Source organism: Rana temporaria, chromosome 2 (assembly GCF_905171775.1).
Source record: "Rana temporaria chromosome 2, aRanTem1.1, whole genome shotgun sequence".
In the NCBI taxonomy this organism is placed as follows: Eukaryota; Metazoa; Chordata; class Amphibia; order Anura; family Ranidae; genus Rana; species Rana temporaria.
In genome coordinates this window covers 118,555,424-118,568,543 of record NC_053490.1, presented here as the reverse complement: position 1 = coordinate 118,568,543, position 13,120 = coordinate 118,555,424, and the positions used below count along the sequence as shown (strand labels likewise).

At 44.7% G+C, this 13,120-nt stretch overlaps 1 protein-coding gene across 3 annotated transcripts in view; it reads right to left on the bottom strand.

Moving 5' to 3' along the window:
- TFCP2 (transcription factor CP2) overlaps positions 1–13,120 on the bottom strand; it is a 95,147-nt gene that overhangs the window by 30,835 nt on the left and 51,192 nt on the right. Inside the window, exons 8-10 of one of the 3 annotated variants that reach the window (XM_040340845.1) lie at positions 12,913–13,001; positions 6,875–6,923; positions 1,354–1,413 (exon numbers count right to left, since the gene is read on the bottom strand). In XM_040340845.1, the coding sequence (XP_040196779.1) occupies positions 1,354–1,413; positions 6,875–6,923; positions 12,913–13,001 (198 nt within the window). Of the gene's footprint in view, positions 1–1,353; positions 1,414–6,847; positions 6,924–12,912; positions 13,002–13,120 lie in introns of all 3 variants that reach the window. The other 2 variants (XM_040340843.1, XM_040340846.1) reach the window with 2 other exon arrangements.

Below are 13,120 nucleotides of genomic sequence, written 5' to 3'. Positions count from 1 at the left end.
CACAACACATTGACACCATCAAAAATGAAAAGTTGTGTCTTTCTACTTTAAAGCTGAATTTCAGGAATTCAGCCACTTTTAAAAAAGTGCAGGCACACGAAGTGAAGTCCAACTAGGCGAATGACACCTACTAGACTTCTGTACATTATATGCAGGTCACAAGTTTTTGGCACTGCCCAGGATACACTGCAGTTTGAGAGGAGAAAAGCACACAACTATGCCCGTTACTCCCCTTTGATGCCCGTTCACAGAAGCCTTTGCAATATATCTGTTCAAGGACTTCTGTGACCGAGTAGGTGGAGGAGAGGGGTGGGCATAGCAGCTGCAGTGACTCTTCTGTTGAACACACCGAGACCAGATGGTTCAGCATTGGGCAAAAGTGAAAGCTGTCCTCAGTGTTGTAAAAACCCATCAGATGTACTTCGTTGGATTTAACTCATTGTATCCTTTTTTTTTGCAAAAGGAGCCAGAATTCCTGGAGTTCAGCTTTAATGCACAGGAATCTCAAACATGCACTGTAATGGGTCACAAAACAAATGATAATGCTCACATTAGGGAAAATCTGCCACCCACCTGAGGTTATTGAAAGTATGGACGTGTACTAAAACTTATCTTTACAATGTAAATGTTGCTGCAACCTTTCCACTAGTTTTATAAGTTGACATAAGGACAACTTGATTGGATCACTATGGAACTTTTGTATACATAACGTATACTGCATCACACCTTACAGATCATGGATGTAATCCTGCAACCGGATACTCACAAAAATGCCTAAGCTTTGCATATGTAATTACTCGTACAACTTCCCAAATGAACATAACGTAATAATATTGCTATGAGAAAGTGTTGGAAATCTAAATGCAATACAAGGGCCACATAACTCAAAACAGAAGCTTGCCATAGCTACAATTGTCTATGAAGTTGATTTACAGTCTGCTACAGCAAATGTCTGTGCAGGTATAAAATAAAAAAAAAAAGTGGCTGAGCTGCAAGACATGAATTGGGGTGACAGATTTTCCACTGACTGCAAGTCCTTTCTACCCTATGAACAAAAGCAGCTACAAATTCACTATTATGAGATGGCCCATTTTTAACAAGAACCTGCCCCAGACTATGCACAGTAAAGTATTTATTTAGAAAAAAAATAAAATAAATATGAAACACATGCTGCTGTACTTTTTTTAAAAAAAAACTGGAACTGAATGCAATACACAGTAAAATTATATATTTTTGTAGAACAAGCCAAAAAAAAGCACTCTAGGTACTCCCTTTAATCCCTATATTCAGTTCTGCATGCACACTGCTAAGCATATTTTTTCACCCTTCACTACAAAAAGTCTAGGTTATTACCTGATAACTCCCTTTCCAGGAATCCTCCAGGACGGTCACATGAGAGATAGGTTCCACCTCCTACAGGAAACACAAGCACAGAGATAGTTTAAAAAGGCCACCTCAGGGCTGCCCCTCAGTTATACAAAAATTACCCGGACAGCAAACACTCAAAGTTCGATCATAAATGAACTGCAATATACAAAAATAAGTGTGGGAATCCATGGTCCTGGAGGATTCCTGGAAAGGGAGTTATCAGGTAATAACTCAGACTTTCACCAAGTCATCCTCCAGGACGGCCACATGAGACCCCAACAAACCGTACCTTAGGTGGATAACCACTTGAAGGACCTGGCGACCAGAGGCCAGATCTTGGACGGAGACCAGATTGATTTTTATAATGCTTTGTAAATGTGGAGTCACAGGTCCGAATCGCTGCTTTGCAGATCTGCTCAATGGAAGCCCCAGCCCCATCTGCCCAGGAGGCAGCAATCATGCAGTTGGACTGGGCTTTCAGACCTGAAGGACAACTGAGGTTTTGAGAAGCATAAACCATGCTAATCGTCATTCTAATCCATCTAGCTATTGAGCCTTTAGATGCAGGCTTCCCCTTATGTGCTCCTCCAAACAAAAAAAAGGGCTGAAGATTTCCTGAAGGATTTGGTGACATTTGACATCTAAGGAGGCAAAGCTTTAGTCTCCCCGATTTAAAGGGTTAGTAAAGGAATTTTATTTTCCTTTAAAATAACAAACATGTTATACTTGCCTCCACTGTGCAGTTCGTTTTGCACAGAGTGGCCCCCGATCCACGTCTTCTGGGTTCCCTCGGCAGCTGTCTCTGGTCCTCCCCGCAAGTACTGACCACAGTCAGTGATGGTGAGTAATTGCGGGCGCGCTCCCGTGATACAGCCGCTCACTGTTTTGCCAGCTCCGCCCCTCGGCGCGCCGCGTCACTGGATGTGATTGACAGCAGCGCTAGCCAATGGCTGCGCTGCTCTCAATCCATCCGCTCTAGCCAATCAGCGGCCAGGCTGAGCGCCGAAGAGGATCTCGGGACCGAGCGCGGGACTTTCAAAGGGGTCAGGTAAGTATAACGGGGGCTCGGGGGGAGATGTGGCAGCATCAGATGTTTTTTAACCTTAATGCATAGATTGCATTAAGGCGAAAACATTTTTTACTTTACAACTCCTAAGAGTTTTGGCAGTAGGACGGTAACACGACTTCTTGAGTCCTGTGAAATTAAGAGGCGACTTTAGGAAGTAGCAAGTAGGGCTTTAGTACAAGTCCATCTGGAAAGATGGTGAGGAATGGCTCAATGGATAAGGCTTGAAATTCACTCACTCGCCTGGTGGAGGTGCTGGCCACTAGGAACACCAACTAAAGCAGTAATGTTAGCGAGGAGTCAACCAACGGCTTAAAGGGCTCTACGGGTTAATGCTGATAAGACTGTAGAGAGATCTCAAGTTGCTATCCTGATGGCCCTAAAGGGGCGACTTATAGAACCGGTCTTAAAATATTTTGATCATATGGCTTTCATTTAGTGATCTAGCTAAAAAGACTGCCAAAGCAGAATAAACAGAGAGAGTGCCAATCCTGCCTCTGCACCATCCTGAAGAAAATCCAACACCGGGGATAACGGTTGGATGATCCTAGTTAGACATATTTGCTGTGCATTTCCCCTCCTTCCTTCCTTCCATGGGTTTTCTGCTATTCAACAGGAGGAAAGGAGACCCTTGAGGAGAGACCCTTTAAAAACATTTCCGGTTCAGGATCCACATAATTGTTCGTGTCGGAAGCTGAGGGTGGACAATGCCTGACTGGGTGAAGTAAATCGTTCTGCAGGGGGAGAGTCCAATGTTCCTTAACCATTTTCTTCAGAGACTAAAACCAGGCCCTTCTCGGCCAGTAGGCTACCAATCTGACCCTTGTGCTTTCTGCCTGAACTTTCACCCTTCACGCTGGGCAGCAGCTGAATGGAAAGCATAGGCCATCGTGAATTGCCAAGGGAAACCCTGGGAGTCTACTCCCAGAGATTCATTCCCTATTCGGATAGAAGAACTTCTGTCTGTTTGATGTGGCAAACAAATGCACTGCTGTCGTTCCCCATTTCTGGGTTAATTTTATTAAGATCTACTGGTTCAGTTCCTACTCCGCTGGATCCAGTTGTTGCCAGCTCAATTAATCTGTAAGAGTATTGTCTGATCCGTTGACGTGAAACGACTGACATAAGGTTGGTCTCCGCCCAGGACAACAGAATGAGTCGCACACAGTGTTTTTGATCTGGTACCCCCGATAGTTGATGTAGAATACAGTAGTGCCATTTTCTGTGAGTACAAGTACACGTCTCTCTGCTATTTCTTCCTTGAATGTGCGCAGTGTTAGATTTGAAGACGCTCTTGACAAGTCTGTATCCTAGAGTGAGCTGCCCATCCTGCTGAACTCACATCTGTAGTAATGCCTGAGTGGTAGGTGCTCAGAGTTCTTCTGCCAGTAGGTCTCCTCTTTTACCACCGTAGTGACTGCTTGATGACCTGTGAAATGGAAGTTACTTCCTCCAAGGACTCCACTTGGCCATCCCAGTTCAACAAGTATGACTGGAATGGTTGCATGTGGCATTGGGCCCATTGTACTGCAGGTATGGATGCAGACAGGCCGAGGAAAGACATGATATTCCAACTTGTCACCTGCATTGCTTTTGCAATCTGGTATGTGGTCTTCACCAACTTGATCTTTGGAGGCCTGTGTTGATCGTGTAGGCCAGAAAAATCCACCTTTGAGAAGGGACTAGGTTGGATTTTTCCAAGTTCAGTTTCCATGCTAGCGACTCCAGAACAGCTCGGCTGTGTGTAAGCTTGTCAACATTTGTTTCTGTGCTGCCATAGATTAGAAAGTCATCCAGATATGGCACGATTGGGACTCATTTCAATCTCTGCTCCTGCACGTCTTCTGACATAATTTTGGCAAATATGCGAGGAGCCAAAGCTAGTCCGAAGGGAAGAGCTCAATATTGGAAATGCTGTACTCTTTTGCCGTCTTATGGCTAACCTTGGGTACTTCTGATGGATGTGTACATGCAGGTATGTAGCCTTTATATCCAATGTCACCAGGAAAGACTACTCTGGGAGTAAAGCTCTTACTGGGAATATGCACTTTTGAATTTCCTGTACTGAATTGCTTTGTTTAGCAGTTTTAGGTTCAAAATCAAATGGGATTCACTGAAGGTTTTGCTCTTAAAAACCATGGGAGTAGAAACCGTACGCCCAATATCAAATTTTCACAGTAGATTCGAGTTTTGGGATTTGTTAGTTGCAAATGCACCTGGGAATAGGACATTGGATTTTCCCTTTCCTTTATTGAACCCCCACTTGCGCCGACCTTGAGGTTTTTCTCTTTAATTGTGGCTCTCGTCTGTTTGACGAATAAACCTTTTCTCCTCGGCTTCCCTTGAACAATTTCTCAGTCTCATCCACTGGAAAGAGGTGTCTTGAAGCCTTTTTTGCCTCACCCAGACTTGATTCCTCTTCAGATTTTGAATTCTCCTGCAATAGTAGCTTGCCTTCCTCCTCTACTTCTGAGTCTGAAGTATTGACCGACACCGGAGGAGCAACTGGAGGTCTTCAGGGTCTCTCATGGCAATGCATGTCCTTTGAGCTTAGTCCTGAGGGAGAGGGCCGCTCTGTCTTTAATATCACAATTTTTTTTTTGCAGAGACTGCAAAGTAGAACTTATCTCTTGTTTGAAATCTAGAAAACCCTTGAAGAAAGGCAGTTTCTTCATCAACTATTTTCTTAAGGCATTTGTGGCAGGAGTTTGTCACCGAGGGAATTTTTGGTCCGCAGGTGCAGCAATATTTATTTTTCTTGACCTTGTCTATAGGATTTTCCTCAATTTCGCATCACTTCCACCGGCAGTCACACCCCGAACAAAGGACTGCAACACGACTTCTGGTCAGAGCACCATCTTTGCAACGTCACTTCCACCGCATCGGCCATCTTGGTCGCAACATCCACATGGGGAAGCAGCCAGCAGACAAGGGATCAAGCAAAGAGGCGAGCCCAAACCAGGACCTCCGAGCTGCTGTCACAGCACAGCAAGTGCCCCTCAAGGTTCTTCACCCTCCACCACGGGTGTAGAAGGGTGAAAAAAAAAAAAAAAAAGAAGTGGAAAATTGCGAAGGTGACAAGAAGAAAAAGGGCTAGTCCTAGAGCCCACCCCCTCTTTCCAAAATGTTGTCCCTCCCCCCCCTCCCTAGAAAAAACCCTGCAGCAGACCACCTACCTTGCCAATACAGGAAGAGAGAAATTAAGTATTTAGGGATACCTGCCCCAAATACAATGCAAAAAAAACAAACTGGAGATGATTCCTCCTTCCTCTGTGCAGGTGCTTGCAGGACACAGGAAACACAAGAACTGAGGGGCAGCCCTGAGGCGGCCTTTTTAAACTCTGCACTTGTGTTTTCTGTAGGAGGGGCCTCATCTCTCATGTGACCGTCCTGGAGGAGGACTTGGGAAGTCTATTTTTAATATGCATTTTTGATCAGATGTGTTTACACATTTATGCACGTTCCAGTGTGAAAAATGCATGCCAGGGCACATTCATAGGAAAACACTGGAACTAAAACACAAAAGGCATGAACTAGTGTCATCAGAAAACATTTACTGTATATATGCTCAACGTGTTTAAGAAGGCACCAAACTGAATCTGATGTAAACAAGCTCAAATTTACCTCAACTCACTTCACTAAGGAAAAAAAAAAAAAAAATGGTCTTCAAAAAGTTAACAGGGGCACTGAAATATTTTTTCTCCCCCTATTGCAACCGATTCTGGGAGGCTGCCAGCCCTCCAATGTAAACACACCGCAGGTGTTTCTAGCCTGTTTGAAACAACTGAAACCTGTCTTTATCGTCATTGTGAACTTTGAGGGGCTTTTAATAAGTTTAGTGATGTATTGTTTTTAGAGCCCTTATACTGCTTGTTAATGTGCAATTTAATGTCCATAGTCTTTGCACAGGTGCATTTTAAAGACTACCAAAAAAAAAGTCACTTCCAGCGCCATTATGCCTAGCTCTGAGGAAGGGGGTGCACCCCCGAAACACTTTAGCTGTACCCCGTGTGCATGCCCATGCACTGTGTTTATTGCCTTTTGTCAGCTGCATTTTGGGAATAGCCACTTTTATACAAAAATTTCTTATTAAATTATCTCTGGTAATGCACTACCACCCCGTTTTCCCAACTTCTGGACTACTGTCACAGAACGGCAACATTTAACTTGCTAATTACTAGCTAGGGCACTTTATGCAAGTTGCAACATTTAAATCTTTCCTATACCCCAAGTAACTGGAGCTCAGATATTGACCGACAAGTAAAAGGATTCTAAAATACTGTAAATGGCCAATCACCCAGCTCACAAACGGTATATTGTGGCCAAGTTAAATATAGGGAATGCTGCACAATACGTGTGAATGATAAAGTGCTGTTTATACCATTTAAGGCTGGGTAAATCATATTAAAGTACCTGTATGGGTGTCAATGCGGAACTTACATCAACGATTGGTGCCGGGGGCTCTGGCTGATGGTTTGGAGAACCATTACTGTAAAAGAAAAGTGACAAAAAAAAACTGTTAATAAATGTAGGACCATCGCAAGATGGCAATGTTAGGTGCCACAGTGGTCAGACAGTGCCAAACAATTTTATACTGATAAAACATTATAATGTCTAGGAAAGGATGGAGATGTAAATGCAAAAAGTGGACCGAGAGGCCCCCGAATGAACAGAGACCCAAGGTTACATTCATACTTGGGTTTGACCATTTATTCGCTATTATTGTCTGGACTATAGATCTATGTTTGTCCCAGAGAAGGGCAGAGGAGAGCTGCAGATGACAGAGGTCTGTAAACTGACCACTGTGTCAGGGCAGAAACTGGTAGGATCAGCCAGGTATTTAAGGTGATACAAAAAGGGACAAATTACACAGCACAAGCACTTCTGTTATTCATGCTTTAACCACCAACGGATCGCCCGCCGTCATACCCTGGCACTTTGAAGAGGGATATCATTGCTATGGCAGTAGCTGGCTGCCATTACCCCGGTATCTTCTTCAGCGGGCGGTCCACTTTCAGATAAGTGGTCTCTGCATCGGATTCGCAAGATCACTTTTAATCGGTGATCATGTCTGCTCTCTGTGGTATGGAGCTGAGCGAGGGGAAGATGCCCCCCACCCAGCTCCATACCATTGCAGGGTGAAAGCGACATCAAAATGTCACATCCGCCCATAGCTCTTAATGCGGAGGTTCACACAAAAAGTGAACCTTCCTTTTTTTCTGAACCCTCCCCCCCTCCGGTGCACGCCCCCCCGCTGGTTTCTGGGAAACACACTGGTCCCAGAAGACAGCGGGGACAGATGAAGATGTGCAGCACGACTCACGCATGCACAGTAGGGCACCGGGAAGTAAAGCCGAAACACTTCACTTTTTTCCTCACCGAGGATGGCGGCGGGGACAGCCAAGCGATAGCTCGGCTTCAGACATCGCGGGCACCCTGGACAGGTAAGTGTCCATTTATTAAAAGTCAGCAGCTGCTGTATTTGTATTTTTTATTTTGTAAGGCGGACCTCAGTTTTTAAAGACATTGTTTTTAAAGTTTTCATTTTTCCAAAAGGACTTTTATTGCATTTTAGTGTTAATGAGATCTGAGGTCTTTTTGACCCCAGACTTCATTTAGGAGGTCCTGTCATGCTTTTTCTATTACAAGGGATGTTTACATTTAGGGTAACAAACGCTTTAAAAAGACGCAAGCAACAAGTGTCAGAAAAAGGCTAAACGTTAAAAATCTGTATTTTTTGCTAAAAAATTACTCAGAACTCCCAAATATTATACAATTTTTTTTTAGCAGAGACCCTAGAGAATAAAATGGTGGCCGTTGCACCAGCGTGACATAATAAAATATTATGTCACACTATCTGCACAGCAGCCTTTTTAAATGCAATTTGTGGGGAAAAAATAAATAAAAATATACTTCAATAAATTTAACCGTAAATTCAGCACAATTTTTTGTATAATGTGCAAGATGTTACGCTGAGAATCGTGATCTTTAACCACTTCCATACCAGGTACTTACGCAGCTTCCCGCCCAAGCCAATTTTCAGCTTTCAGCACTGTCGCACTTTGAATGGCAATTGCGCGGTCATGCTACACTGTACCCAAACAAAATTGGCGTCCTTTTTTCCCCCACAAATAGAGCTTTCTTTTGGTGGTATTTGATCACCTCTGCGATTTTTTTTTTTTGCGCAACAACTAAAAAAAGGCTGAAAATTTGGAAAAAAAATTACGTTTTTATTTTTTTCTGTTAATTTTTTTGTAAATAAGTTTTCTCTTTCAATTACGGGCACTGATATGGCGGCACTAATGGGCACCGATGAGATGGCACTGATGGACATCGATGAGGTAGTACTGACGGGCACAGATGAGGTGGCACTGATTGGCGGCGCTGGTATGCGACACTTATGGGCACACATAGGCGGCACTGATGGGCACACATAGGCGGCACTGATGGGCACACATAGGCGGCACTGATGGGCACACATAGGCGGCACTGATGGGCACTCATGGGCGGCACTGATGGGCACTCATGGGCGGCACTGATGGGCACTCATGGGCGGCACTGATGGGCACTCATGGGCGGCACTGATGGGCACTCATGGGCGGCACTGATGGGCACTCATGGGCGGCACAGATGGGCACTCATGGGCGGCACAGATGGGCACTCATGGGCATGGATGGGCACTGTGGGGTGGCACGGATGGGCACTGTGGGGTGGCACTGATGGGCACTGTGGGGTGGCACTGATGGACACTGGGGTGGCGCTGATGGACACTGGGGTGGCGCTGATGGACACTGGGGTGGCGCTGATGGACACTGGGGTGGCGCTGATGGACACTGGGGTGGCAGCACTGATTGTTGCCAGTCAGTGCCCATTTGTGGGCACTGACTGGCATCTTTTTTCTTTATGTTTTTTTTTTTTTTTTTTTTGACTTTTTTTTTTTGGCTTTTTTTTTTTTTTTGCCCACCCTGGTGCTCCAGGGTGGGCATCCCTGGTGGTCCAGTGTGGCGATCCGAGGGGGGGGCTGCGCTGATAAACAATCAGCGCTAACCCCCCCTGTCAGGAGAGCCGCAGATCGGCTATCCTCTACTCGCGTCTGTCAGACGCGAGTGAGGAAGAGCCATCGGCGGCTCTTCCTGTTTACATCGTGATCAGCCGTGGTTGGACACGGCTGATCACGTGGTAAAGAGTCTCCGCCGGAGGCTCTTCACCGAGATCGGAGATGCAGGGTGTCAGACTGACACCCCGCATCACCGATCGCCGCGATGCGCGCCCCCACGGGCGCGCGCGGCATGAAATCCTGCAGGACGTTCTAGAACGTCCTGTCAGGATTTCATAACCACTTCCCGGACGTAAATCGGCCATAGGCCGGGCGGGAAGTGGTTAATCTAAGCAAAAAATAAAATTGCGATTCTCATTTTATCCCGAATCGTGCAGCTCTAGGTCACACTAAAGATCTATATAGGGGAAGCAGAACCTCTTTTTGCAATCAACTGAAATAAGTACCCTAAAATCTTTATTCTATAGTGCTGGCCAACACTGTACCCCCAATGTTGTAGTCTCTCAGGGGATTCTTTTTACCTAGGTGCATCATTTTACATTTAGAAACACTGAACTGCAGTTTTAACTGCTTTGACCAACCTTCCAGAAATGCCAAATCATGTTTCATGTTGGACACCTCCAGGAATGTCAACCTTATTACATGCCTTTTGTATTAACAAAAAGTCATACCTTGCCCAAAAAGCCTTTAGTTAGATCACTTACAGTATCTCACAAAAGTGAGTACACCCCTCACATTTTTGTAAATATTTTATTATATCTTTTCATGTGACAACACCGAAGAAACACAATGTAAAGTAGTGAATGTACAGGTTGTACAACAGTAAATTTGCTGTCCCCTCAAAATAACCCAACACAGCCATTAACCACTTGAGCCACGCTATAGACGCAAGACGTCCACAGCGCGGCTCTCAACTGCCGGGTGGACGTCCCTGGATGTCCTTTTATGTGCATTCCCCGGGTGCGCAGCAGGGAAACATTGTGCCTGGCGCATCACTGAGATGCCGATGCGCGTGCCTGGCGGCCGCAATGTCCGCCAGGTACCCACGATCGGCAGTGACAGCAGGGACGTGGAGCTCTGTGTGTAAACACAGAGCTCCACGTCCTGTCAGGGAGAGAGGAGACAGATGCTGTGTCCCTTGTACATAGCATCGGTCACCTCCCCCAGTCAGTCCCCCTCCACAGTTAGTTAAAAAAATAAAAATCATAAATCTATCCCCTATTATGTAGGCACTATAACTTTTGAGCAGCAAACCAATCAATATACGCTTATTGTATTTTTTTTTTTTTTTTTAACAAAAATATGTAGAATACGTATCGGCCTAAACCAAGGAAACTTTTTTTTTTTTTTTTTAAATTGGGACATTATAACTAAAAGTAAAAAATTGTTTTTTTTTTTTTCAAAATGTTCTGTCTTTTTTTTGTTTATAGCGCCAAAAAAAAATAAAAAAAAAAATCGCAGAGATGATCAAATGCCACCAAAAGAAAGCTCTATTTGTGGGAAAAAAAATTATAAAAATATAATTTGGGTACAGTGTTGTATGACTGCGCAATTGTCATTCAAAATGCGTCAGCACTGAAAGCTGAAAATTGGTCTGGGCAGGAAGGGGGTTTAAGTGCCCAGTAATGAAGTGGTTAATGTCTAAACCACTGGCAACAAAAGTGAGTACCACCCCTAAGTGAAAATTTCCAAATTGGGCCCAAAGTGTCAATTTTGTGTGGCCACCATTATTTTCCAGCACTGCCTTAACACTCTTAGGCATGGAGATAACCAGAGCTTCACTGGATACCCACTGGAGTTCTTTCTCCACTCCTTCATGACGGCATCACAGAGCTGGTGGATGTTAGAGACCTTGCGCTCTAGCAAATTCCGTTTGAGGATGCCCCACAGATGCTCAATAGGGTTTAGGTCTGGAGACAGCTTGGCCAGTCCATCACCTTTACCCTCAGCTTTTTTAGCAAGGCAGTGGTCATCTTGGAGGTGTGTTTGGGGTCGCCATGTTAGAATACTGCCCTGTGGCCCAGTCTCTGAACTGAGGGGGTCATGCTTGGCTTCAGTATGTCACAGTTCATTGAGGGGAACCATGAATGCCAACATGAACTGTAGCTTCCCAGTGCCAGCAGCACTCATGCAGCCCCAGACAATGACACTCCCACCATCATGCTTGACTGTAGGCAAGACACACTTGTCTTTGTACTCCTCACCTGCTTGCCGCTACACACGCTTGACACCATCTGAACCAAAACATGTTTATCTTGGTCCCACAGGACATGGTTCCAGTAATCCATGTTCTTAGTCTGTCTTCAGACAACAGTTTGCAGGCTTCCTTCTGGGACGACAGCAATGGAGACCATTTTGATGCAGTATGGTCTGAGCACTGACAGGCTGACCCCCCCCCCCCCCAACCTCTGCAGCAATGCTGGAAGCACTCATATGTCCATATCCCAAAGTCAACCTCTGGATATGACGCAGAGCACGTGCACTCAAGTCCTTTGGTCGACCACGGCGAGGCCTGTTCTGAGTGGAACCTGTCCTGTTAAACGGCTGTATGGTCTTGGCCACCGTGCTGCAGCTCAGTTTCTTGGCAATCTTTATGTAGAGCATCAATTTTTTTTCAGATCCTCAGTGAGTTCTTTGCCATGAGGTACCATGTTGAACTTCCAGTGACCAGAGTGAGAGCAATAACCCAACACCAAGTTTAACACACCTGCGCCATTCACATCTGAGACCTTGTAACACCCATAAGTCACATGACCCTGGGGAGGGAAAATGGCTAATTGGGTCCCAATTTGGACATTTTCACTTAGGGGTGAACCCACTTTTGTTGCCATCGGTTTAGATATTAATGGCTGTGGATTGAGGGGACAGCAAATTTACACTGTTCTACAAGCTGTACACTCACAACTTTACATTGTAGCAAAGTGTAATTTCTTTAGTGTTGTCACATGAAAAGCTATAATTAAAACATTTACAAAAATGTGAGGTGTACTCACTTTTGTGAGATACTGTACATATAGATTACATAGAACAGGACCTACTACAGAGTACTGTGGTACACCACTAGGCAACTGGTCTCTACCCTTAGTGAACCCCATTTACAACCACACTCTGGTATCTATCCTTTAGCCCAGAGTGTCAACTTTTTCTCAGTCAGGACATCCTTTAAGACTGTGCACAATCCCAGAGCACACCAATCTGAGGGCTTGTTCACATCAGCATGTTTTTTTTTTTTGCATGTTTGCAAACGTCTCATGTGATAATGGGCGTGAATGTACACGCAAGATAATAGTACCCACGTACAGCTGCAAAATGCAGAATATACTTGTGTGGTACAGGAAAATGTGTGATTGTTGGCTCACTGCATCTAGCACAAATCCACCCTCTAACCACAATTTAATCAGACACATAGAACAAAACTTACCTTTCCCCAATTGTAAAACTGTTATGTGAACTGTTAAACCCAGGAGAGGGAGCATTTGACACATATGCAATCTCTGGCCACGGAGAGCACTGTAATAGACAAAATACATGATCAAACATTTATGTTTCACCTTAAGTGACTACAACTAGGCTTGTTATAATTATGAAGTGAGGCGAAGTGTAGAACCAGCATTTAAAGCATCCGACAG